Raw genomic sequence first — 27,524 nt, 5'->3', positions numbered from 1 at the left:
TCTCCTGCTCACCTTGACCCCTCTTGAGATGAGCCTGGCTACTCTACCACACTACCAACCTGTGTAGTTCAGACTTAAAGGTTGGGTCATATTGCCAGAAGGCTGAGATTGTTGTAGTCGGCCCTCCAGATAAGGTGCGTATCGGGACTTTTTATGCAGTAAAATCTTGTGGAAATGCCATAATTATTTTTTTCTTGTGTACGATTTACGCTAGCTAATCAAAGCAGTTGCTTGTGAATTCCCTGCCACTTTTCTCCAGTAGATGGCGCTGAAGCACTTCAGCAAATGCAAGCCTTGTTTGAAGACTTTGCGTTGTCATGTTTGAGAATGATGATTCAGGCAGGCTGCAGAGAATGTGGCATGGCCTTGAACAAGACCTGCTAAATGTGACCTTAACACAAATTTACCAAAATGCCAGCTACACTGCACACACCGCTTAGTTACAAAAACCTGTTCCTCTGCAGTGGGCCCCTACAGTGTAGTACATTTCGCAAAAGTTGGGCTAATTTCAAGAGTCCGACCTGGCAAGCAGCATAAGAGGGTATGCCAAGCAGGAGTCAAGTTCTAAAAATAAAGGGGGGGGGGTCTCATCAACAAACTCAATGAGATGTGACCTCACCAGAAATGAGCATATTAAGGTGAAATATGCACATTTCATTAAATTGACTTTGCATAACCATCCAAATTGCACGGAACGAATGGCATGTGCCTTTCATAAAATCAACGCGCACACACAAAACCAAAAGAGGATATTTTCTTCTAATAGTGTTTTTGAAAACGTAAAAAGATGTGCATGTCTTAAACTCCAAGAACCAATTCAAATGATTCCCCTGGAACTTGCAGTACCGAAATGGGACATTTCACCTTTTTAGTTTATTTTTTTAGCAGGTTATTTGGGTTATATAGTGCAGTTGTGAAGTGTCCGGCCTACAAACCTGAATACTGCAGTTCAAACCTGAATACTGCAGTTTGATCCCTGAAGGTCGGCTTTAAGTCAGATAAATTCAAAGAGGGTCCACCCTCTGAAAGAAATGGGTGGACTTTGTGTACCCTCGTCTTGGAGCTCTGAAGCCAAGATTGGTTCTTTTGTTGTTGACAGCAGCAATGGGTGGTGCAATTTCTTTTCCAAGTACAAGTTTCCCAGCTCAGTTTTACGTGTGTAGCAAGCCGGCATTGCTTCTCCATTAATGGCATATTCTGTTCTGCAGTTGGAGCATTGTGTCTGTCGACTACAAATGTGTTTTATGTGTGATTTACGCTCAAAATGAAAGTGGAGCTTCCAGCGGGGAGCCCATTCTGTTCAGCTTTAAAAAGTACTTGAGGAGGCAACTTTGAACTGTTGACTCGTTTTCCTTTTGGCTGCACTAGATTCAAATGTGGGCACAAGCCCCACAAGGAAGTAAAGGCAAATGAGTCCCAGCTAAGGGCACAAATGTCTAGAAGCCATCACATACCCATTTTCCACACAACGATTTGCTGCAAGCACTAAGATGTACATGTCCAAATGGCACTGTTGTGTAGACGTGCCCTTGAGCCACCTTGCTTCATTAGTGACATTCTCAAAAAAGTGAGCACACACACACACACACACACACACACACTCTCTCTCTCTCTCTCTCTCTCCCTCTCCCTCTCCCTCTCCCTCTCCCTCTCCCTCTCCCTCTCTCTCTCTCTCTCTCTCTCTCTCTCTCTCTCTCTCTCTCTCTCTCTCTCTCTCTCTCTCTCTCTCTCTCTCTCTCTCTCTCTCTTCTCTCTCTCTCTCTCTCTCTCTCTCTCTCTCTCTCTCTCTCTCTCTCTCTTCTCTCTCTCTCTCTCTCTCTCTCTCTCTCTCTCTCTCTCTCTCTCTCTCTCTCTCTCTCTCTCTCTCTCTCTCTCTCTCGCGCGCCATTGGCTTACTCCCACACTTTTACTTTTCTTCATAATATTTGGGCTTATAACTTACTGAATATTGATTAATACTTCCCATACAGCATTAATATTGTGTACTATCTTCTCAAACGGATAATGTCTAAGTGCAGAACGTGTCCGCTGAAAGGAGAGCAGGCCTCTGATTAAAACGTGAGGGCACTGGAAGGAAGCACCAATGTGGAACAGAATGGAGCAGAGTTTTGAATGTTTCATAGTCCGAATTGCTATAATTTTATTACAAGCCTTACATCGAGGAAGGGGTGAGACAGAGGAGAGCTGAACAGATAACTTTCCGAGGGGGATAAGAAGCAGCCATATACACATTGCTCTCAGCCTGTCGGGTGCAAGGCAGTAACACTCACATTGATGACCTGGCTCACCTTGAACTTAAAGTTCAAATGACTTGGACTGGATTAATCATTTATAAGACCACAGCAGGAAACCAGCTGTCTGTCTAAACAAGGTTGAGGCTAGGACCGTCAGAATACGTTGTCACTTGAGAGCTACATCTTGGGGAAGTCAGAAAGGTTTATTTTGATAAAAAGGGGATTAGGATACTGTGTATGAGGGGACAGTTAGATGTCGATATGGATATTGATATTTTATTTGTATTGCGCTCGTACACAAGTGTTTCAGAGCAGCATTGTTGGAAAGCAGCATTATGGGTAAGGAACATGATGGGTTTGCACTGTGAGACTGGAGGGTGATGGCAAGGCACTTCAGCTAGTTGGCACTACAGCTGTTTTCTATGGCATGCTTTAAGGAAGAGATAAACTTAAGGACCAGAGTTGGGAAGTAGTCGGAAGGCATTTTGATTGTTGAAACCGAGAACTGTTCACTCGAAGCGTCACATATCTGAAACTTTGACAGCCATGGATACAAGCCTTGTAGGCAGAGTACTGTTCTTCCCCCCTCAACCATTCTTGCCACCAACTTCTCCCCTTACCCCACCCACCCAAGGCTAATGGGGTTGCATAGTGTTTTGGTATTTTCTCCCCAGGTAACCCGCAAAAGGTATTTTTGTTCTTTGCTCCAGCGGCCGCTGGGGATCTGCCCCTATGGGTTGGGCAGATTGCGATGCATTCCTTGATACCAACATACAAGGGCTAGCACAAGACCAACTAGCAGCTCCAGTGAACAGGGAAAACTGTACTCGCAGCTTGCAAGTGGTAGTAATGCTTCACTGACACATGCATGATGCACCTCCGAAAGTCTGCAATCCTTTCCAACTCTATATTCAAAAGGAACATATATCGTATGTCTGCATTAACATATGCTCTACACAACAAGCCCCATCTAAAACATACCTTTTGTATTCCACTTCACCTCCATCTCATGTCTGTTCCCATTTACTATTAAAGGCTTAGAGTTTTGTGTCTTGCCACATAAATCCAAACCACACAAGCATATCACTTTAAAAGTTCATTAATCCCCCCTCTGTACTTCCATACTTCCAAAGTGTTATCTGCTCACAGTCACAGTGCATTCTCCATATGTATCTTTTCACAGCGCCCACCAGATGGTCAGGCTTTGCCTTCATGGCCTTTTCTGTCACCCGGCTGTGTGCCTGGCCCCAAAATAAAATGCACCTAAAATATAGTTTCTAGCCAACCTGTGTGTATGTTACTGTGTCCCCACTCGCTGTTCTTTGAGGTGGACAGCTTACACATCAGGAATAGTTAAGAGTGGCCAGAGACTCTCACTGTCTTTAATGAGGGGACTCAGAACCCCAACCAGGTATTCAATGCAATTGTTACTGTACCTGCACATCTGCATCTCTGACCCAAAATCAAAATCAAAATCCCAAGTAGCCACCAGTTGATTACTCAGCATTTAAGAAAACAAAAACAGAAGACAAATGAAAAGCATTTCAGAGCGGGGGCGTGGCCTGGCAGCCTTGAAGTAGCCTTGAAGTAGGCTGCATCTTCACCGAGCTCTGTGATCCGACAATAGATCCTGAGGAGTGCGAGCTGCCTGTCAGCAGAATCCGACATTAAAAATAGCACCAGGGGTGCATGAAGGCGTCTGGAACAGCATGCGAGCGTTCGCGAGCTGATTGACCCAGGCTTTCGCCAGATCTGATACTTTGTTGCAGGACTCATGGTCGGCAACAACGAAGACAACAAAGGCAACATGGCGGCGTGTCTGGGACAAAGGGACCCGTGAGGATGTGAGAAGATACAGCGGAACGGGCAGCCCAGCGAAGTGCGGCATACCAGCAGTGGACAGTAGATGTGCGGCGTGTTGTTATACACATCCCCGCACCGGCCAGAGTACGAGGGAAGATGGGAGGTGCGAGCCCAGAGACGAGTGTGGACCGCTGGAGACAGGCACATTGCAGACGATCGTGCACGCACGGAACGAGCTGTGCCCCCAGCCTCTGCGTGCATCCGGGTAGCAGAAGCGACCCTACTAAACAGATGAGTAGGCTTGAATGAGCTCATGATGTGCGGACCGGACTGCGGGGACGCCTGCTAGCACAGCAGTGTGTGGAAGCTTGCGGTGAGGGAAAGGACGCCGCAAGATGCATAGCTCACCGCAGCGTGTGCAAGTTGTGGCGAGCAAGAGGCAGACGACAGGGGATAATTTAACTTGGTTGTGGTGGCACTGATGTAATACACAGGACCGTGCCACGTTGCGGAGAAATAAGCATAAACGCCACCTAATCACAAAAGCTAAGCGGAGCCAAATACATTTTTAGGAACTTCGCGGAGCTGTTGAACTGCTGCCAGATGCGAAGTGTCCGATCGGATGGCTGACCTGGATGCGCAGACCTGGAGACTGGGGCCGTAAAGAACTCTGGGTGCTGCGTGCACGGCACCGGGCGGCAGCTACACCTGATGACAGGAAGTGAGAGGTGGCTCAGCGCAGTGTCCGTGGCATGGAGCTACATGCACCAGCACATAGGCTTAACGATAAGCCCATAAGTAAGGAGCAGAGGGTGGATTGATGAGAGAAGGGGGCTGACGACAGTGTGCCCCTTCCCCCCCCGCCTTGCGGAATTGGCAAGGAAGGAGAATATCTGATAGGGAGAGCAGAGTGATGCAAGGTTCCCCTTCCCCTGGGATGCTGAGCATGGAGAAATTGCTGGGCAAGGCGACTCTGATACGCATACTGGCCATTGGGAAGAAGTAGCCAGTAGGTAGCATGCTACAGGGACATTGGAGTGGCATGTGAGCTGTGGGGCAAAGGAAGTCACGACATAAGGAATGAACAGTGTCCAGTATCCTGCGAGGCTGCAGATTGTTCACAAAAATAAGGTGCTGTTTTTCAATACCCCAGAGGAGGCAGCAACATGGCTGGATGCAAATGGCTGTCTGGACCGAGGCGAGGAGCAGGCTCAGCAAGAACGTGATAAGTGACCACAATGCCATGTATGGGGGGGGGGGGGTTGCAGGTAAAAGAGCAATAGAACTGGGACATGTTATAGCGCTGCGAAATGTAAAACGACTGACATTTGGACATGTTGGACTTGAATATAATCAGTAAAAAGCAGAACGGGCAGCGAAGACAGCGCTTAGACTGATACAGTCAGTCGGAGCTATATGTTGAAGAGTGCTTACCCCCAAGTAGTAGAATAGTTAGATTACCACTAGGGTGATAATTCCCTGCTGTGCTGCTAGTACGCCTTTGGCCGGAAAGGGGCTAGATGCGGGGGTGCCTGAGATCCAGGGATGGAGCTGGGCAACAGTTGTGGGTGGGTGGGGGGGGTGGTTTGACGAGTGCAGTGGATGTTCGGGTAGGGGAGAAGGGGGTGGGGGGAGAGTTGGGGTTGTTGAAGTGTTTGGAGTTGTGGACAGTTGGGAGGGGGGGAAGTTTGGGACATAGTTGGGGTACGAGCCTACACCCCAGGGAAAAGATATGTCATGGGAGACCTTAAATTAGTCACCTGGAACGTTAGGGGACTCAATAGTTATCTGAAAAGAAATAAGGTGATGATTTACCTGTGCAGGCAGAAGATTGACATAGCCTTGTTGCAGGAGACCCACCTAACGCGGGAGAAGCTGGAAATGGTGTGCAAAAAGTGGAGAGGGACTGTTGTGGGACGGCGTATTCAGCATATGCAAGGGGGGGGTCATCATTTGGGTTGCACCGCATGTCCCGTTCCAGCTATTACAACACACTGCAGAGCCAGATGGGAGGATGGTGATAATGAACGGGTTGGTGGAAAACAGGGAGATATGTATTGTGAACACTTACGCCCCAAATCAGGACACAGCGGCATATTTCAGAACCCTATATGGTCAAATTAGTGGGAGCATTGGGGGGGCAGTGATTTTGGGGGGGGAGACTTCAATTGCGTATTAAACCCAAAAATTGATAGATCGGATACCAAACAAGACAGGCCCCCTCCTGCTGCGAGGACACTGCAGTCACTATTAGTAGATTGTGGCCTGGACGATGCATGGAGGTCCCTCCACCCGCAGGAGAGCCAATAGTCTCACTATGCAGCCCCGCAGAAAATAAATACTAGACTAGACTATGTGTTTTTTGCACATGAACTGACGGCAGAAATAGCGCAAGCAGAATACAAGGCGAGAGTCCTTTCAGACCACTCGCCGCTGATAATAGTATGGCAATTCAGGCCCCCGAGAGCCAGGAAACCAACATGGCGCCTGCAAGCAGAGGCGCTGAAAGATAATGTGTATAGAGAGGACATGAGGGAGGAAATTGGCTTTTTTGAGATAAATAAGGGCAGCGTTGAGACGTCGGGGAACATTCTGGGAAGCTTTCAAAGTGGTGGTGAGGGGGATAGCCATAGCTAAGTCCAAAGGATAGCATGGTGGGATTTTAGCTGAACTACAGGCAGTGGAAGCAGAGCTAGAAATAGCATTGAAAAGGGGAGGAAATACTAAAGAAGACGTAGACGCAGAGGTAGTACTTGGATTGCAACAGAAATGTGCGGGATGATGGGAGAGATTGTGCAACCTAAATTATAAAAAAAGTATATAGAGAGACAGCACGCAGGAGGAGATAAACCAGGGAGAGTGCTGGCATGGCTATATAAAAATGAGACCCCCAGACCCATCATCAGAACGATCGAGAAGAGCGATGGGAGCATAGCAGACTCAGGAGGAGGTTAATCAGGAATTCCTAGAATATTATAGGTCTCTATACGGAGACGAAGAGGGAAGCAATAGCCAAGAAATAAGGGAAACGCTGGAAGATATTGGGTTGCCGCAGATTAGTGTAGAAGAAAGGGAAGAACTAGATTCCCTGATCACCTTGGAGGAACTGGAGGAGGTGGTGAGGCAATTACCTACTAGTAAGACCCCGGGGACTGACGGACCCAAGTGAATTCTATAAAATATATGGAAAAGAGGTACTGTATCCGACGCCCCCCCCCCCCCCCCCCCCGCTGTTAGAGATGTTGAACGAAGCATACGAGATTGGGAAAGTACCAGAGTCCCTGAGAGAGGCGGTTATAATACCACTTCCCAAACCTAATAGGCCAGGAAGCGACTGTGGCTCGTACAGGCCCCTTTCAATGTTAAATCAAGATAGCAAAATATTAACGGTGGTCTTGGCAATAGACTGAAGAGGGTCATTGACAAGCTAATACACCCTGACCAGACAGGCTATGTCCCCAATGGGAACATATTGCACAACCTCGGCCGTCTTCGAGTCATTGAGTACACAAAGGAAGATGCGGGAGAGATGGCGATTGTATCACTGGATGCGATAAAGGCGTTCGACTCGGTCAGATGGCCCTGGCTGATTGCGGCCCTGGCCAATTATGGTATAGGACCGGGATACCTTCAATGGGCTAAGATATTATATAGTGCACCATTGGCCAGGGTCAAGACGGGCCGTAATATCAAAGAGGTGGCAACTAAGCAGAGGCACTAGGCAGGGATGCCCATGGTCCCCTATGCTGTATATTCTGGCCCTAGAGCCCATGGCAATATATCTGAGGCAGCAGTACGACGTAATAGGTATTTCTTTGGGGGGGGGGGGACCGCATCTAATCTCCCTGTATGCTGATGATATGTTGTTGTACCTATGCTATCCGGAGGAGAACCTCCAATATATACTGGGGGTGATGGAACGATTTGCCTGACTTTCTGGCATAGCAGTGAACCCTGGAAAGTCCTGTGTGTTTCCAGTAGGCAAGTAGAATGGGGGGTGGGGGGGTCCCTACAGAGCAGCTGCCGATCCTGCAGTTACCATGGGAGGTTAACACTTTTAGATATCTGGGAATAGATATATACCAAACGGTAGAAGTGGAACATGAACACAATACGGAGGTAGCAGTTAAGAAAATGGAGAATAGTATGAAGTTTTGGGTAAAGCTCCCCCTGGCAATGATGGGACGGGGGGCAATGCTTAAGATGTAGTATTGCCCAGGCTGTTGCACTGCTTTGCGAACATTCCATACTTGATACCTAGAGGGTTCTTTGCTAGGTTGGACAGCGTATGCAGGGAATTCCTATGGCACGGGACGAGGCACAGAGTGGCCCTATGGAAGCTACAAAACCCATATGAGAAAGGGGGCATAAAACTACCAAACTTTGAAGCTTACTATATAGCAAACCAACTACAATATGTAGCTAAATGGCTCTCTGACAAGCCGAATTCAGAATTCAGATTGTTCCAAATTGATGTGTCCCATTCTTTTTAAAGGAAGTGATATGGTTGCCTAAGCAGGAAATGGGGGGAAACGCCCGGGGCTGATGAAGCTCGGGTGGGAGATATGGCGGAAAGCCTGTCAGTTCATGGGGAACCCAACCCCATGTTCCCCGCAGATCCCATTGGTTGTTGTGGCTGGAAAGGACAGACAACTGAGACTAACTATTAGGAGGCACTGGGAAACGGTAGGAATATCTATAATGGGCGGATGTGTGACAGGAGGGGAATATACAGGATATATATTTTTTTTAAACCTATTTTTATTGATTTTATACAAGCGGCGTATAACTTGTGGCCTGTAAGTTGAGAGCACTGCGAGCAGCGTTAAAGCGCTTGTAAGTACATGTAATGAACAAAAAGAACATAAACAAACAACAGGTCAGAGAAATGTCCTTGGGTGAGGTAGGGAGGGGGGGTGCGCAGGTAGGAGCTCTTAGTTGGGTAAAGGGCTCAGGGAGACTGTTCATGCTTCAGGATCGTGTTGGGGGCGGGAGAAGGTTCCACAAGGTCCTGGGCTTTCGTTGTTTCGTCTCTGGACTTGTAAGCAGGAGAGAGACTCCCCAGGTCAATACCTCTGTTGTGCCCTTCCACCCTTCTTTTCAGTCAACTTTATCCATCCATTGTACAGAGGGCGGTTGTCGGGCCGGGGCTGGGTATTTCTGAGTGTAGTCCAGGAAAGGGAACCACGTCTGGAAGAATGTCTGTTCCCAAACCGGAGGGCAGTTATTTTTTCCGCCGCTATTATGTCCCAACATTTCGTCCACCACATTTGTACAGCCGGACCCTATGGATTTTTCCAAAGCCTAGCCACTGAGATCCTCGCGGCCGTCAACAGGTGGACGTATAGTTCTGCTCTGTGCCCTGATAGAGGGAATTGGCCCTCGCTGCTTGCTCCTAGTTGGACAATACCCGGATTCCATGGGATTGTCAGGCCTGTGCTCCTGTTGATTTGATCTAACACGGCTTTCCAAAAGTGGGTGGCCTTGGGACATGTCCAGAACAGATGACATAGGGTGCCTTTGTCTGGGCATCCTCTCCAGCACGACGATGGGATTGATGGATTGCATTTATTGAGTGATTCTGGGGTCCGGTACCACCTGTAACATACTGTCAGGAGTGGAGCTCACCTGTATCTCGGTGTCTGATTCACTGGAGGATAATTCCGAACAGAAAAATGCAGATGAACGAATGGAGCTGAAAGTCTGGGAGGCAAAGTGGGAAAGAATCAGATGGGAAAGGAGACACAGGAGGGAAGGAGAATCCGAGGCTGGAAACGCTAGGAGCACTGAAGTGCACGGCTTCAGTGGAGCGAGGAAACGAAGATTGTTGCAACGCACTGAGGGGGCGTGGCTAACCTCGTTATGAATGCCACAAAACGTAACTACTAGAACGGCGCAGGAGGCGCCGTAATGTGTATGTTAATGGTGCTTCCATCGGGACCAAAGCTTCCAGCCTCCAGCCCTCATGACACATACCTTGAATTCCCCCTCCTTGTTGGATACACATTTCGAGCTTCTATGTGCTCTCGTCCAGATGTGGTCCCACTCCGCCGGTTCAATGGGCCTCCCAATGTCTTTCTCCCATTTGAGTATGTACGGCTCCTTGCGGGTCGGGTCTGTTCTGTCGAGGATCTTGTAGAGGGTTGATATTCTGCCCTTTGGGCGGGATGCTGTGAGGGTTTGCTCCAGGGCTGTGAGGTCTCTGCTTCATGACCCTGTTTGAGAGCCAGTGCCGAAGCTGGGTGTATCTAAATCTCTCGTTTTCCGGAACGTTGAATTTCACCTTGCAAGCCTCGAAGTCCAGGGGGTTGCCCTCCTCGTAAAAATCTTGCACCCTCTCCAGTCCTCCATTTTTCCACCTCATGAAGTTCTTGGGGTTGTAGCCCAGTGAGAATTCCGGATTCCTCCAGACCGGGGTGAGTGGGCCTGTTGTACTGCGGACTTTCCACAGACGCGCTGCCTTCCTCCAGCTCGCCTCCGTGTTTTTGGTTGCCGTCAAAGGCACCTTGCCCTTGCGGTCGCTGATGTGTTTCATGTGCGGTAGAGAGTTTATCGGGGCTGGGCTCCAGGCCTCCTCCAGCTACAGCCAGCAGGGTTTTGGAGTGGCAGGTGGCCAGGTGAATGCATGCGAGAGCTGTGCAGCCAGGATATATCTGGCAACATCGGGCGCTCCCAATCTTCCCATTGCCCGTCCTCGGAGCATGAGTTTCCTTGGGATTCGTGGCGGTTTTCCTTCCCAAATGTATCTCATGATGCTTCTTTGCAAATTCTGGACAGCTTGCTTCGGGATGGTGGTTGGTAAGGCTGAGCACTGGTAAAGCAGTCTAGGAATAAGGTTCATTTTCAGGGCCGTAATTCTTCCGAACCAGGAGATCTCCTGTTTCTGCCAGTGTATCAGGTCGCTCTTGAATTGAAGCGCCGGAAAGTTGGCTTTGTATAGTCTGTTGGGTGCGCATGGCAACTGGACCCCTAAGTATGGTAATTGCTTTTTCGCCCATGGTATAAGATATTCATTTTCCAAGTCTGTAGTTCGAGATCGAGGCAGGTTAATGCTCAGCGCTGTCGACTTGGATAGATTGACCTTAAATCCTGATGCTTCCCCAAATTTCTTCAATTCCCTCCATAGGGCTTTCATGGATTCCCTTGGCTTGGTCAATGTGAGGAGGACGTCGCCGGTGTACAGGGCGGCTTTGTATATTTGGGCATTGATTGTCAGGCCTTGGACCTCTGCATTTTGACGTACCCTATTCGCGAATGGCTCCATGGAGAGGGCAAAGACCAGGGGGGATAGGGGACATCCTTGCCTTGTGCCTCTTGAAATGTTGATTATGTCGGACCTGGTCCCATTGATCCTTAGTCTGGTGGAGGGTTGCTGATAGTTTGCTAGTGTCCATTTTATGAAATTCAGACCGAAGCCAAATGCCGTAATGTTTTTTGGATATAACCCCAATCGAGCATATCAAACGCTTTATGAGCGTCGAGGGATAGCACCATCAGTTCCAGCCCCTTCCTTCTGGCTGATTCGATAATGTTTATGGTTCTCCTTATATTGTCATGGGTGCTACGGCCAGGAATGAATCCGGTTTGGTCCGGGTGAATAATGGCTGGAAGCAAGGGAGTTCGCCTGATCGCTAGGGTTTTGGTGAAGATTTTGGCGTCATAGTTCAGGAGGGTGATGGGTCTGTAGGAGGCACAGTGACTCTGGTCCCTTCCAGGTTTCAATAGCAACACGGTTAGTGACTCTGCCATCGAGGGGGAGGTTGTTCCCGATGATAGGAACGAGTTGAAGAGGGCCGCCGGATGGGGCGCGAGTATGTATGAGAACGTCTTGTAAAATTGCGCTGTAAGCCCATCCGGACCTGGAGTTGAGTTTTTCAGTTTTGTTATGACCTTGCTCACTTCTTCCGCCGAGATAGGGACTTCTAGAGCCTTGAGTTGAGGGTGTGGGTCGTCCGGCTGTACTCCTGCTAGGTATTTGGCTTGTGCGGATGCGGCCGTGGGGGAACCCGACAAGATACCCTTGTTGTGTGCTGTCATGATTTCTATTTTCTCCATGTTGGAGTAGCAAGGAGTCCGATGTGCGTCCTGGAGACATTGGATAGTATTTCTCGAGTGCAGCTTAAGGATACAGGGCTGCATGCGGGACAGTACATTGCGTATCATGGGGTGGTGCGACGAATTAAAGAGACTTGGTTAGAGGAAATATTAGCAGAGGAGCCAGGCGCCACCATAGACATGATATACGATATAGCAGAAAGAGAGCATGAAACATCTACATGAGATGATGATGACCAAGTGGGGAAGGAGGTGGTGCAACTCAGGCTGGACTGGGAAGAAGAGGTGGGGGCCCCGATGAGTGATAGGATGTGGGAGCAAGCTCAAGGGTATCCTAAAAAAGTGTCAAACGCCAGATTTCAACAAATACAATTATATATAACTAACAGGGCAAATATGACACCTCAAAGAATAGCCAAATTCAAAAGCGCAGGACGTCAAGCATGCCCCAAGTGTAACGAAGAAAATGTGGGAATGACGCACATGTTCTGGTCGTGTCCAATAATAGAGAAATTCTGGGGGGAAATAGCACAAAAGATGGATGAAAAGGCTATTAAAATGGGGGTGGCCATAGCGTGGGCTTGTTTAATAGGAGGGTTCCCCAGGCCACGTAAACATCAACATGTTAGCAAGCTGAATGACCTGGCGTATGTTCTTGCAAAGAGAAGAATTGCTATGGGATGGAAGATGTGTTATAAACCTAAACTGGAGCTATGGTGGAAAGATCTGCAACAATGGGCAGAGGCAGAGAATGTTGTGTGGCAGGAAGCGTGTAAAGGCATGAGGGAGGAAGAGGCGGGAACTTTAGTGGGCTGGAGGCAATTGATAACAACTATTTGGGCCCACGTATGAAGAATCTAGCGGCCGGGATTCAATGAGTATAGAGGGTGAGGAACCCCTATTGCAGGATGTAGAAGTGGAAAAGGAGTGGAGTAGGCAGGAGGTTGGGACGGAAGAAGCAGTGGACCTGGATATAACACTGTATATTTGATTATTTTTCCTTCTTGCACTGTAAGTTTGGTTTGTATTGTGTGTTGAAAAGTTAAATATGTTAAAAAAATGAAACATTTCAGAGCTGCCTGTTGCATTTCCATGATGGCTGCTTGTTCAATTGGTTAAAAAAACATTTTTCAGTTGAACTACAGATTTAAACTAATCCTATTTAACAGCAAACTGTATGAAACTCTACGAATCACTAACATCAGGATCATATATTGCAGGTTCTTTTGGAATGTTCCTCTACAAGAGTTTACAGCGATCTTACATTCTCCTTTGTCTAGTGTTCACTGTTAAGCAGTCCTGGCTTTTAATCTTTAGTCACTTAGCATTCTGGTACCTGTAGGCCAACCTTTATATAAAACAAAACAGCAGAAGAGAAAAACCTGTTCTAATACCAATCAACTAAATGTATCCGAAGAGGCAGAGTACAACCCCTTAACGGGGTGTACCTGCCCACGTCCATGTATTTAAATGGGCTTGCAGTGCCTTTCTCAGACTTATGTTGTATGGCATAACTTTGTGTGGTTTTGTGCATTCCATAGTCTAATTAGTCAGGTACTTATTCTTTGGGACGTGCCCTGTAATTATGATGTTATATGTAGCATTTTCGTATTACAACATGCATCTGTTCCTGGCCAAGAAGTGCGTTGTTCTGTAAGCTTGGGGCATACTGCTCAGATGCAGCAGGAAGAGGCAGAGAGCTAGCAGGTAAGAAAGACTTAGCAGTATTGTACATATGTCATAAGTACCAGTTACTATTCAGGTTACGTGCAATCGGGAGCACACCCGCCAGCCATCCTCAGGCTTACGAGCTCGGGGTCGTAACTGGCAATTTCAGAACACTCCTGCATCATCACCCATCCAACATTTACTGAGGCGTCATTCATTTAGTCAACTACATTCTCGCAGCATGCAATCATGGCCAGCAGGATACCAGCGCTAGGTTAACGCAGTCATGCACTTGACTCCCAACAAGACAAAATAAACCACATTCCCTTTATATTCATTAATACTGCAAGACACCGCAAAGCCCTTGCTGGACACCAAGCACAGCCATGAGGAATGAGGTCCCCTCTATCAGGTACTGTATTGGATCCTAGGGTGCGACGCACTGCTGCACGATATTGTTTTGTTTCTAACATTTTCCTATAGTTTTAACTTTATGCACCTATTAGATGTACTTTTTACTCTCTTCTTAAGCAAAAAACTCATTTTTACTGTCTAGAAATTGCATTTACGCTCGAATTATAAAAATAGAGTAAAATATTCTCACCTCGAAATCTTAACTGGAGCACTGGTTGTAGTGCTCCCTAAGATCACTACCCCAAATCTGTACCTAAAATGCCTTAACTGCGGTCTGTGCCACACTAAGACTCTATCTTAATGCGCCGGTGCTTCAGTCCTTTTTGCCACATGACGGGGCTGGGTATTACGTTGAGAGATCATATCACTTAATTACTATATTATGTATACCCACAGATACACCCCCGCCCCCTCACCCTTGGGCCTTCTCAAAATACGTTATCCCGGTTTCCCTTGCCCCACACACTACCCTTATGTCCCCTATTACTTACACCCCTCTCCCCTCCTACAGTCGTGCCTCTTTGTTTCTTTGTGTTCTTAATATATTTCCTCAACCTGAATCGTTTGCAGGTGGACAGGGGAGATGGACATGCATCCCAACAAAAGTATCCGTAGTAAAAAAAAAATGGGTGTTTGTCAGGCTTGTTGGGATTTACTGGTGTTGGACTTTTTCTCATGAGAGTATACACTTGTTCTGAAATTGGTATGATGAATGCCCAGAGTAAAAACTAATGCTAGTTCCGACACAGCACCACTTCACACTCTAATCACTCACCAGTGGCTGGTGGAGAGTGCACATTTTGAAGCCCGTTATCTATTGTGGTTTACTGAAGTGTCTATAAAAGGTTTGTCCATTTACTTTCAGGATGGATGAGTTAACCAAAGAATTCATAAAGCGTACCCTCTCTAAATGCCCACTCAATCAGATGATGCCCTTACTGATGGCTTGGGGATTCGTATCCGATAGTCAACTGGAAACGCTGATCGTGCGTCGAAAGGAAAGACTTGTCCTGGATATTCTGCAGTTTTGTGAGGTATTGAAAAGATGTGGGCTTTCAAATATCTTGCATTGAGAAAGCTATGGTTTATTTTTAGTGTTACACTGTACTTTTAAATGAAATGTTAATGATCAGAGTAGTTGAATGCCATTTCATGGTTTAAGCACTGTGGCGCTAAGTGGAAACAAATCTTTTATGCTGCTGGTCTTCATATTTTAATATTGTGGGGTGGTGTTGGGCTCTGGGTGGCTTGCAAGAATACATGTACTTTTTTTGCTGATAATTCTGATTACTTATCTACTTGAAACTTCTAATTGCTAAATTGAATAGAGCTCAAGTTCCTGTATCCTACTTTTGAAATGTTGTATTTTAGTTTACTGATGTATGTCTTTCAGGAAATGTCCATCTCTTTCCTCTAATGGGCCCTTTTTCAGTGGGGTAGCAAACGACTTGTTATGCTGCCCGAAGTTTGACCCAAAATTGATGGGAACTATATAGGTTCTGCTTGTGGTCTAGAAGAGCTAGAGCAGTGGTTTTCAAACTGTGGGGCGTGCCGCTCTGGTGGTCGTGGTGCGGCTTCCAGGGGAAGCAACACCCACAGCTTGGAAACCAATATACAGCTGCCCAGCATGTGAGTTCTTTTATGGCACAGCAAGTCCAGCCTTTCTCTGAGATCCTATTCACCCGCAGTGTCAATGAGGGTGAGGGCTGTCTTCCTCCTCCCGCACTTTGGTCCCAGTCTTCTTCGCATGCCCATGGTAAGAGCAAAGTTTTCTTTGTTGTGTAGGCCGGCTGGGCTGAACTACCTCTCCCTGTGCTGCACTCCCATTGGTTGCTGAGTGTTTTCTTCCATCCAATCAGAGACCGGCAGGCTTTAGCTGGCCCCCTCAGCAGTTTCTTTCATCTGCTTTTCACTGAGAGTGAGGTCCTGTTTCCACCCTCCTGGCCATCTGTTTTACTGCACATGTGAAGTTTATGCCTTGCTGCTGACCATTCCATTAGGCTGGTGCACTTTCTTTGCATTACTGCATCTCCAGGGGAATTATTGAATCTTAAAAATTGAAAAAAAAACGAAATTTGCATAAAATTGTTGGAAAGGACTGTTTTATTTGGCATTTTCATCATGCTGCCATTTTCTTTTAGCTTTTTAATACCTGGAGCTGCATTGCCTCTGATCTGTACCCCTCCCCGGAAGGTCTTTAAGGCTGGCAACCTTCTTCATATTGCCACTGTCAACTCTCGCTCTGCTGTCAAACACTCCTCTGACATCTGCCACCTCCTTGAAGAACTAGACCTTGATGTCCTTGGTCTTACTGAGACATGGTTCACAGCCAGCTCTGTCACGAGCTTTGACACTCTCCTCCCTGATGGCTACAAGATCCTCTCAGCACCCAGATCCTCCCGGTCTGGTGGGGGGGGGGGGAGGGTAGCCCTGATCTTTCCTGAGTGGATTCCTGCCTCTATCATTCCCACTCAGACCTACTCCTCTTTCGAATGCCTTGTCTGTAGGCTTCCTCTCTCGCTTACCCATTCTCTTACTGTGGATACCGGCCTCCTGGTCAAATCAAGACAACAGGAGCTGCAGTGCTGTCCTTCGTAGCAGAATAAGGTGCAGTGGAAAACCTGTATCCCAAGTGGAGCTGCCCTGTGGCCTTGGCAAATACTTTGTGCCAATTATAATTGCCCCTCCACCAGGTCAGCACCATTCACTCCTGTGACTCTACTCATTCCTAACCTTCTTCCCCACCCTCCAAACAGACCTCCTTCATTACCTGCCCCCTGGATCCTGAGACCCTCTCACACTGACCTCACCGCATTCCTCTCCTTTCTGGTTTCCTGCATGCACGATAAGCACATGTGCTATTTCCTAACCGGTGGTCTGTTGGGTTAAAATATTTCACCAAATATGGCTGATAACCCTTCACTTGATTGCAGGCAGACCTCGAGGAGGATACGCCATCTCAGAGGAGCAGGGAACCACATCTAAACAACCTTGAGGGGCAGTTGCAAGTAGAATTATGAGCTGTAAACTACTAGCTAGGCATAAAGGGTCACTCAGCACATCAATGCTGCACCTTCACACAGCACACCATTTGTTAGCCCACCATGTGATACTCACCAAGAGTCAATTATCACTAGCAAATTTTGATCCCTAATGGTATGCGTAGGTAGATTCCCCCACCCCCTACTCTCTTGTCCCCGACCCACTATTCCCCGTCAAGCAGTGGGGAGAAAGGGAAGCGACAACCGCAGGCCCCCCTAGGTTGTGAGTGGTCCCAATGAGCAACTCTGTTCCAGCATGCTACCGTCCAGATGGAGCTTCTAATCCCTCCCAGATTTGGCTAGCACTATTTTCCCAGAAAGGTGGAGAGATTTGCATCTGAAGGCAAACCTCTTCTGTCTCCAAGATGACTTAGAACTCTGTTAGTGGTCTGGGCTCCTCACCTCTCGTTGCCTGACCCCAGGGCTGGATTCTGAACAAGATCTGATGCACGCCTCAGGCCAGTGCCAAAATTCCCCTATTGCTGTTCACTCAGCCGTGCCCTCTTCAGCCTCTTCACTCACGTCATACTCTAGCGGCCATCTTGGAAACTTTGATGGTGCAGCAAGTCGGGGTGGAGATCCCTTGATTCAGATTAGTGTGGTAGTTTTCAGAGGTGCCACAGCGCTATACTCGGGCACCTGGCAATTGAGGGGTTTACTAGCCATTACTGGGGTCCACTGCACTACTGTTGTCAGGGCTTAATGATATATGGCATTTGTAATGCGCCTAAACACAAGTGTTTCAAGGCGCGACGAGGCAAGGAAGGGGGGGGGACAGAGGGAAGACAGAACGATCTTACAAGGCCAAGTGACATTGAGATCGCACAAGTGCAGAGGAGGCGGTAGGGGAAAGCGGAGGGGGCAGTGCTGTACATGGAATCAAAACGAGAACAAGAAGTGTGGCCAGCAGGTGGCGGGTGCAAGGGTAGCTGCAGACAGCAGGTGTCCAAAAGTGCAGGTAGGTGGACTGTACGGTTACAGATAAGACCCCAGTGCAAGGGTTGCCAGGAGGCAGTGTGGGTGGGCAGGGACCTGGGCCCGAAATCGGAGGGTAGCCAGGTAACCAGTGCAGTATCAGACAGGAAATCGGCAGGGGAGAGGAAGAGAGAATGAAGAAGCCAAGAGGAAGATCTTGGGGTGCTTCCGGAACCAGAACTGGTTCTCAAGTTTCAGTGTGGCAGGGAGGCTGTTCCAGAGGGAGGCCCCAGCCAAAGAAAAAGATCCATCGCCAACTTGTTGCTTGGAGAAGCACCTGACCCTGAGGGAGTTGGAGGAGCGAAGAGCTCGAGTAGGAAGGTATTTACGAAGAGAGAGTTGGAGGTATTGAGGGCCCAGGACACAGATGGCCTTGTGGACAATGCAGAGGGTCTTGAACTTAATCCTTGCAGCCTGGGAGCCAATGCAGAGATTACAGTGCTGGAGAGATACGATCCCTGGGCTTGCAGCTCGCAGTCCTGTTATGGATGAGTGCAGAGGGCGGAGAGTAGAAGCAGGCAGATTTAGAAAGAGGCTGTTTCAGGAGTCCAGCCTAGAGAGAACCAGAGCTCTAGAGACAGTGAGCTTCTGGGGGAAGGATGGGAAAGGAAGAATACCTCTGAGGAGGTGCAGTTGGTAGTTGACTTAGTAGAGACATCAGAGATGTGAGGAGAAAAGGAGTGTGGAGTCGAAGATGACCCTGAGGTTCTTGGCCTCACAGGTGGAGAGCAGGAAGAGGGCCAGGGGAGGCCGGCCAGAGAGTGACAGGAAAGGAGGGTGCAGGTGTGCCAATGAGGAGAATCTGTCTTACTTGCTTTAAGGCAGAGATACTTGGAAGCACACCACTCTTGGCTAGCAGACAGTTGGAGATGAGAGAAGAGGAGGTGGCAGAGCTGGCCGAAAACGAGCCGATGACCTAGCACTGAAAGTTGGAGCAGAGAGCAGCGATGTGGTGGGCGAGAGGTATTGGTTGAACAGCCAGGGAGAGATGTTAGACCCCTGGGGAACACCACAGGTAGCAAATGAGATAGAGGAAAAGAAGGACCAAAGTTGGACCTGGGAGGTTCCATCAGTGAGGAACGAGGTCGGCCAGGCCAGGACCTGATCAGTCATACCCAGGTTATCACAGATATGATTGAGCAGGATGGAATGGTTGACCGTGTCAAAGGCAGAAGAGAGATCAAGATGAGGACAGAGGGGAGATTAGAATCAAGGTTAGAGAGCAGGTCTTCACGGATGTTCAGGGGAGCAGTTTCCATGCTTCTGCTGCTCTGAAGCCCGACTGATGGTCATGGAGACAACCAACAGATTCAGTGTGAAGATTAAGCTGGGAGATGGCCAGATTTTTCAGGAGCTTGCCCGGGATAGGAGTGATTGAGATCGGGCGATAGTAAGCCGGACAGGAGGGGTTGGCTGAGGATTTCTTGAGAAGAGGGTGCTTAAGACTCCAGTGGTGAAGGAGTGGTTGCAGAAGTCAGCCAGAGCAGGAGCGAGGGTGTCGATGTGGTCCTTGGTGGTTTTGGAAGAACCTGTTTTGACAAGACTTTCATAGTTTGGACTTGTCTAGAAACCTTGTCAGGGGAGAACAGTGGAAAGGAAGCGAAAGAGGGAGGAGAAGTGGCCACATGGGGGCCAGAGGTGGAGGTGGAGGTGGAGGTGGAGGTGGAGGAGGAGGAGGAGTAAGAGGAGCGGACGAGAGGGTGGACAGGATGGCCAGGATGGCCTGGGTTTTAGAGATGAAATGAGATGCCAGGGCCGTGCAGGGCTCAGAGGGGACAGGAGAGGTAGAGACTGCAGCAGGATTGGCCAGCTCTTTGCAGATTTTAGAGTTCAGCCGAGTTGTTAGATGCCGCTGAGATGCGGGCTTGGATGTGGGCTCTCTTCTTAGTGCGGACAGAGAGCCGGTATTGCCTCTGGAGCAGGCCGCAGGCCAGTTTGTCAGAGGATGTGCAAGAAGCTAGCCATTCCCTCTCAGCCACCCTGCACTTGCGTTTAAGGGTGACGAGGTTCGAGTCATACCAGGAGTTGCACTTGGCTTTGGGCTTCAAGCAGATCCTCATGACGGTGGCAAGAACATCAAGACTATCAGAGATAGAAGAGTGGAGCATGGAAGTGGCTGTGTCAGGATGTAAGTCAGCCATAGGAGGAGGAGGGGGGAGAGAAAGTGGCGGCGAAAGCTTCAACTGACACACGCTTCATTGGTCGGATGACCGAGAAAGTAGGTGGCAGTGCTGGAGTTGGCTTGGCCTGAGGGGTAGAGGGGGAGAGAATTGAAGAAAGGAGAAAGTGATCACTCCAGGAGAGAGGAGTGGTGAGAGGGATAGGGAGGTCTGAGGAGATCGGAACATCCAGAGTGAGAGAAATCTCTCTATCCAGGTGGATGTTAAAGTCTCCATGCAGGAGGAGTTGAGGTCTGCCCACTCAGAGGAAGGAGGTGATCTCACCAGGTGGCCGATGGATCATAGCCATGGTAAGCAAGTGGCCAGGAGACTGAGAGCCTGCAGACAAGGCATTCGAAAGAGGAGTAGACCTGCATAGGAATGACGGAGGCAGGAATCCACTCTGGGAAGATCAAGGCTACACCCCCTCCGGAATGGTTGGATCTTGGCGCTCCGAGGATCTTGTAGCCATCAGGGAGGAGAGTGTCAAAGCTTGTGACTGAGCTGGCCGTAAACCATGTGTCAGTGAGACCGAGGACATTGAGATCAAGTTCTTCCAGGAGACGGCAGATGTCAGAGGAGTGTTTGACAGCTCAGCAAGAATTGAATGTGGCAATATGGAGAAGGTTTCAAACCTTGAAAGACTTCCGGGGAGGGGTACAAATCGGAGGTGTGCCCTGCGGCGGTGTAGGAGGAGCCCGGGGGGTGGGGGGGGCAGGGGCAGAACAGGAAGGAGGAGAGGGCAAGATAGCCAAGGAGGAGGCAGAGGGGGGAGGCAAGGAAGCCGAAGAAGTGAAAGAAGGGAAGAGCAGAAGGAAGGAAATTGATGAGGCGCGGGAAGCGTCCATCAAAGAGAAGGTTGGCCTGAGGGCCTTGGACCAAGACGGTGCAATTCAGGTAAACCTTAATGATGACCTTGGAGGAGGCCAGGGGGCCTCCCACTGGTTGCCACCATTCATGGGAGAAGGAGAGACCACAGACACCGTAAAGAGTCCATGGGTCTGGTGAGGGAAAGACAGAGGTTGTCTGTGAAGGTCTGTCCGGAGGAAGCACTGGTATAGGTGTGGGTGATGGGAAGGCCGAGGTTGGAGACCAGGATATCCTTTTTGAACTTCTTCCTACCAGACATAGTGATGAGAGCAGGATAGTCGATCGAGAAGCAGTTTGAAACGATAAGAGAAACAGAGAGCACCATAGAGTAGGTGGGGGAAGAGGAGAGGGGAAGAGGGCTGGAGTGGAAAGGTGGGGGTTGGGGTGGGTGACAATCGGGAGGACACAGGGAGAGGTACAAGCAGACCAGACAGAGGGACAAGACAATAGTGGCGGACGATTGACTAAGTAGACAAGTGCTCAGATGGAAGAGCACGCATAAAACGAGGCAGTCCGGTAAGCAAATCAGGTTACCAGGGCATCAGGACCAGAGCAGTCATTAAAAAGAGAACCTAGAGGAGGGTTGAGCACAGCAGAACAATATACAAAAGAGCAAAGAAGTCGACAAATATAAACCTAGAAGAAGGAAGAATGCAGCAGAACACAAAGCAATACAATGCAAAACAGTGCAGTTAATGAGGAAGAGAAAATGGGAAAGAGGCAGAATGGGAGCGAAGAGGGTCCTATTCTCCCGATTTGGCAGTTTGCCATGGCACCTTTTTATGTTTTATAGAAGGCAGATTTCAACATCCACTGAGTTTTAAGAGAAATCTCGGGTAAGCCACACACTCACTTTTATGTGCCTTGCAGCTCATCCTGTGCTAACATAAATGTGAGCTGTTGAATTGTCTTGGGAAATAACTGCTACAGGAACAGTTATTTGTCCTGTGTCCGAATGCCTGTTGGCCAAAAGATAGTCAAACTCATTTTCCAGCTAAAGGCGCGCAATCCCAAAGATGTACTGCCTCTTGGCTATGAACTTGGACTTCATAGATGTTTACACCAAAGGGCATAGATGTTTACACCAAAAATGACTGGGGTACCTGCTGTAGTGTCCAGGCCAGTCATTGATGCTTAGTTTCTCTTCTGGCAAATCATAGCTAACCAGTAATGCGAAGAACCATACTTCAAATGGAGAAGTGCAACGCTTAAAGTACACATTGCTGAAGAACTGGTATTGAAAATCTAGGAATGTGTACAAGGAAAAACAAGCATTTTAATTCTAATCTATTTAATTTCCCGCAAATAGTGTTGCTTTACAGCTTAGGTTATTCACTGCCTGATGAATCCATTGAGAGTTTGTAAAAAGCACTGAAACCTATAGCCTATTGACCATATTTGACACTTAAACTTTAACAATGGTCTTTTGTGTGAGTTGTTGATGGTATACTGTTTCAGCTTGATGCTTCATAATAAGTGGTGTTAATATAATCTCACATCCTTCTTTTAGGAGGTTCCAGCCACTGGGAACCATGCAGCAGCTCTTGACATGGTTTGTAAGTAGAACTTGTAACAATGTTTTTTGCATTTCACATTAAAATGTCTTGACTTGGTCCTGCTTGTGTAAATGTGCACTTAACGTGCCATCCTGTTAGGGAGATTTCCCTAGGCCTTGTGTTGGAGGCCCTTGGGTGCATCTTCCTGACTTGGGGTACTGCTAGCAGTTCCCTCAAGCTCACCCGGTTCTCCTAATGGTAGACGTGGCAGAGCAGCCCAAGCCCAACTCTCAGGCGGTGGAGTTGGCATGGTTCCCAGATACAGTACATACATATGCCCCCAATCAAGACAGTGGCTTATTTCAAGACCCTGTATAGTAAAATGAGCCCATATCTGGGGAGCGCGGTCATATGGGGGGGGGGGGGCGACTTTAACTGCACATGGACCCAAAGGTAGACAGGTCGGACATGAAATCAGAAAAACCCACCCCCGCCGCCAAAACACTAAAGACTCTATTGAGGGACCTGTGGCTGGAGGATATTTGGAGGCTACACAACCCACACGAGAGATGTTACTCGCATTACTCGGCTCCACAAAATTTGTACACGCGGTTAGACTGTCTGTCTCAAAGGAGAGGGTGGGAGAAATAGTGAGAACAGAGTACAAAGTGACACTGGTCCTAACATGACAGTTATATGCCTCCTAGAGCGAGGATCCCGACGTGGCGACTGAGCTGAAGCATTAAAAGACATAGGGTTTAGGGAGGACCTGAGGGTAGACATTGTAGAATATTTTGTGAATAACACTGTAAGTGTCAAATCCGTGTGCACTTTATGGGAAGCATTTAAGGTGGTGATGAGAGGATCAGCTATAGCCAAATCCAAAGGGCTGCAGAAAGGCATACTACGGGATCTGCCAAAGAGGAACTAGAGACAGCCTTGGGGAGGGGAGGTAACTCACAGGAGGATGCTAAAAACCTAAACTATCTACAACAGAAATGTGTGTGGCACAGGGAGAGATTATGCAACTTAAACTATAAGAAATGTATAGATGGGCAGCATGCAGGGGGAGACCAGCCTGGGAGATTGTTGGCATGGTTGTATAAAAGTGAGACCCCCAGGCCTAGGATCAGAGCAATAATGGGGGAGAGTGGCCATATGGTGTATACCCAAGAGGGAGTGAACGGTGAGTTCCTCGAATTCTATAAACGGTTGTACCGAGATACAGAGGGGGGTACAGGAAGCGAGATAGCGGAAACAAGAGAGGACATCGGCCTACCAAAATTGAGTGCCGAAGAGCGTGAGGACAGAGATGCCCCAGTCACATTGGAAGAACTAGAAACGGTGGTTGAGCAACTACCCACCAATAAGACCCCGGGAGCAGATGGCCTCCCCAGTGAATTCTATAAAATGTACAAGAAAAAGTGCTCCCCTGCACTGCTGCCAATGCTGAATGAAGCGTACGAAACAGGGACATTGCCGGAATCCCTCAGAGGCTATCATCGCCCCTCTCCCCAAACCTAACAAGCCAAGCACGGACTGTGGGTCATACAGACCGTTGTCATTGCTAAACCAAGACAGCAAAATACTCACAGTAGTGCTGGCAAACAGAATGAAACTGGTCACAAGTAGGTTAATACATCCGGATCAGACAGGATATGTCCCACACAGAAGCATATCCGAGAATCTAAGATGGCTTCACAGGGTCCTAGAACACACAGAAGGTGATTCGAGCGAGGGTGCAATTGTATCACTGGACGCTGTGAAGGCCTTTGATTCTGTCAAATGGCCTTGGCTGATAGCAGCCCTAAAAGGATACAGGATGGGACCTGGGTACCTTAAGTGGGTGGAATTACTATATAGTTCACCGTTAGCCAGAGTCAAAATGGGGGTGATTATCCCAGAGGTGGCAGCTCAGCAGGGGCACCAGACCGGCATGCCCTTGGTCCCCGATGCTGTATATTCTAGCACTAGAACCCCTGGCGATATATCTGAGACACCAATACGGGGCGGTGGGGATCGACCCAAATGGGGGATCACACTTGATCTCATTATACGCCGATGATGTGTTGTTCTTGAGGTACCCGGTGGAAAACCTGCAATACATCCTCGAAGTAATTGAGCGATTTGCGTCACTTTCGGGAATGGCAGTTAATCCCAAGAAATTGTGTATATTCCCACTGGGGAGGTACATGGAGGGGTCCCGCAGGAACAACTACCAGTGTTACAAATACCATGGGAAACCAGTACCTTTTAGATATCTGGGGATTGACATGTATCACTCGGTCGAAGCCGAATACAAGCATAACATTGTGAAAGCGGTAGCGAACATTGAGGAAAGCATGAGGTTCTGGATTAAGCTCCTTTTGGCCTTGATGGGGGGGGGGCACTGCTAAAGATGGTGGTATTGCCTAGGTTATTACATTTTTTTGAGAACATACCATGCATGATACCCAAGCGGTTCTTTATCAAACTCCAGAGCATATGCACAGACTTCATCTGGCATGGAACTAGGAACAGAATAGCCCTGTGGAAATTGCAGAACACCCACGACAAAGGGGGTATAAAACTGCCAAATTTCGAAATCTATCATTTGGCTAGTCAATTGCAATACGTGGCTGAATGGTTAACGGAAGACTACATCAGAGCCCAGATTGTTGAGCTCTGAGTGCACGCTTTCTTCCTGAAAAAAATGATATGGCTGCCCAAACTGGAGCTAAAAGGGCGTCCGGGAATGTTGGAACTGGGGTGGAAGATGTGATGTGGCGCATGGCTTGTCAGGCCATGGAGAACCCGACCCTGTGTTCTCTGCAAGTGCCGCTAGTGGCACTGGCCGGAGGAGACGAGCAACTGATAAAGATGATCGTAAACACTGGGAAACGGTGGGAATCACAACATTAGGAGACATATGGCAAAAGGGGGAAGTTAAGGAATTTGAGGCACTGATAGAAGAAACCGGTTTACATGTAGGGAAGTACATCACCTACACCAGACTGGTACGGCAGGTGAAAGTGACATGGCCGGAAGAGGCGCTAGTAGACCAACCTGACACGGCCATAGAAAACGATGTACGATATAGCAGAGGGAGGGCACAGGGCATGAGGCTCCTCGAATCTGATTTGCTGATGTCCAGGGTGGGGAAAGAAGTGGCCCAACTAAGGCGGGACAGGGAAGAGAAGGAAGGGGAGCCCATCAGTGACGGGTTGTGGAAGCGCGTTAAAGGGTTCCACAAGAAAGTGTCCAGGAATGCAAGGTTGCAGCAAATACAGCTATATATAACCCATAGGGCATACATGACCCCCCCATAAGATAGCTCGATTCAAAATTGCTGAACAGCAAACCTGCCCCAAACGTGGAGAGGAAAACGCTGGGATGATACACCTGTTCTGGGAATGTCAGGAAATTGGGAGGTTCTGGGGTGAAGTAGCCCAACGACTAAATGAGAAAGGGATCAAGCTAAAGGTTGAATCAGTGTGGGCATGCACGGTAGGGGGTTTCCCTAGACCACACAAATTGATAACATGTGAGCAAACTTAAGGACTTGGTTTATATCCTCGCCAAGCGCAGAATCGCCATGGGGTGGAAAGCGTGCAATAGACCAAAGGAGAGATCTGGTGGAAGGATCTCCAGAAATAGACCGAAGCCGAAACGGCAGTGTGGAATGAAGCGGCCAGTAGGCCAGGGGAGGAAGAAGCAGAGACCCTAACTGCCTGGAAACATTTAGTAGCCACACTGATGGGGTCTGCCTGGGACAGCCCAAGTGACTGTGAATCCTCTGAGAATGCTGATGGGGGGGGGGGGGGGGGTAGGCGGAGGGACGTACCCCCAGTAAGGGAAGAAGCGGAGTGCGAAGTAGAGTAGGCTCGTAAGGGGGGGGGGCTCGTAAGGGGGAAGCGGTAGACCTGAAACAATACACAAATAATGCTGAAGTGATATGTCAAGTACTGCTGGTTTTATGTTGTATGTTTGTTGTATTGGAAAAACTAATAAACTATTTTTAAAAAAGTTATTTTACATCCTTTTGTTCCCCCCTTACAGATAATCACCTGCACCGTAACAGGAGACATTGGTATGTCTATCAAATGTCCAAAGCCCCAGGTAAGTCGCAATGTATTCTCAGTAGCTGCTACTCAAATCACTAAAAAATATTTTAGAACAAAGGTTTCTGTGTTTAGAATTAATTCCTGGGGTTTAGCCACTAACCAACCGGTAACCTCTGAGCACACACATTAAAGCCTGAATAGTGTTCCTTCTGGCTGCAACCTCCCTGGGCCTCCATTATTTGGCCTGGTCCCCTCCCACATCCTTCCCCCGCCTCCTGTCCCCTTCCCCACTCACCTGCTCCACTCCAACTTCTGTGCACCTCTGGCTCCTTTCTTGCACCCTCGCCTCTTATCCTCACCAGTCGCTACCTTCAACTGTCCACCATGGAAATGGACTAGGGCCACCTTCCACCCCCCTCCAAAAATGCCCTTGACAACAGCTAGTTCCCAGAGATGCTTAAAAAGCACATAGTGCTAGGGTGAGTACTGCACCTGCAGCCTTTTCCCCTTTTTCTCTGAGATTGCATGGGATCTTTCTAGCCATCCCTTCCTCCATCGTGGCCGGCTAAACCTCACGACTTGCTAAATTGTGAGGTCCTATGACCTGGTAGCCAGGATATTTACCAGCCTCCCAATGCAGGGCAAATGGTGCCTCCCCTTTGCCTGGCGCCCTTGCCGTCCCTGGTACACCCTCCTTACAGACTGTGAAACCTGAAGGTGTCTCACCTGCTAGTGCCCAGGGGATCTGTCATGCAGGTGGCCAGGA

At 48.5% G+C, this 27,524-nt stretch overlaps 1 protein-coding gene across 1 annotated transcript in view; it reads left to right on the top strand.

Annotated features, from left to right (window-relative positions):
* CENPN (centromere protein N) overlaps nt 1-27,524 on the top strand; it is a 270,163-nt gene that overhangs the window by 6,122 nt on the left and 236,517 nt on the right. Inside the window, exons 2-4 of the mRNA XM_069652847.1 lie at nt 15,040-15,208; nt 22,730-22,775; nt 26,754-26,813. Coding sequence (XP_069508948.1) covers nt 15,040-15,208; nt 22,730-22,775; nt 26,754-26,813 — 275 coding nt within the window. The remainder of the gene's footprint in view (nt 1-15,039; nt 15,209-22,729; nt 22,776-26,753; nt 26,814-27,524) is intronic.

The sequence above is a fragment of the Ambystoma mexicanum genome, chromosome 1p (genome assembly GCF_040938575.1).
Source record: "Ambystoma mexicanum isolate Mex_15411 chromosome 1p, UKY_AmexF1_1, whole genome shotgun sequence".
Classification (NCBI taxonomy): domain Eukaryota; kingdom Metazoa; phylum Chordata; class Amphibia; order Caudata; family Ambystomatidae; genus Ambystoma; species Ambystoma mexicanum.
The sequence above is the reverse complement of the archived record's forward strand: the minus strand, read 5'-3'. Positions and strand labels throughout refer to the sequence as shown.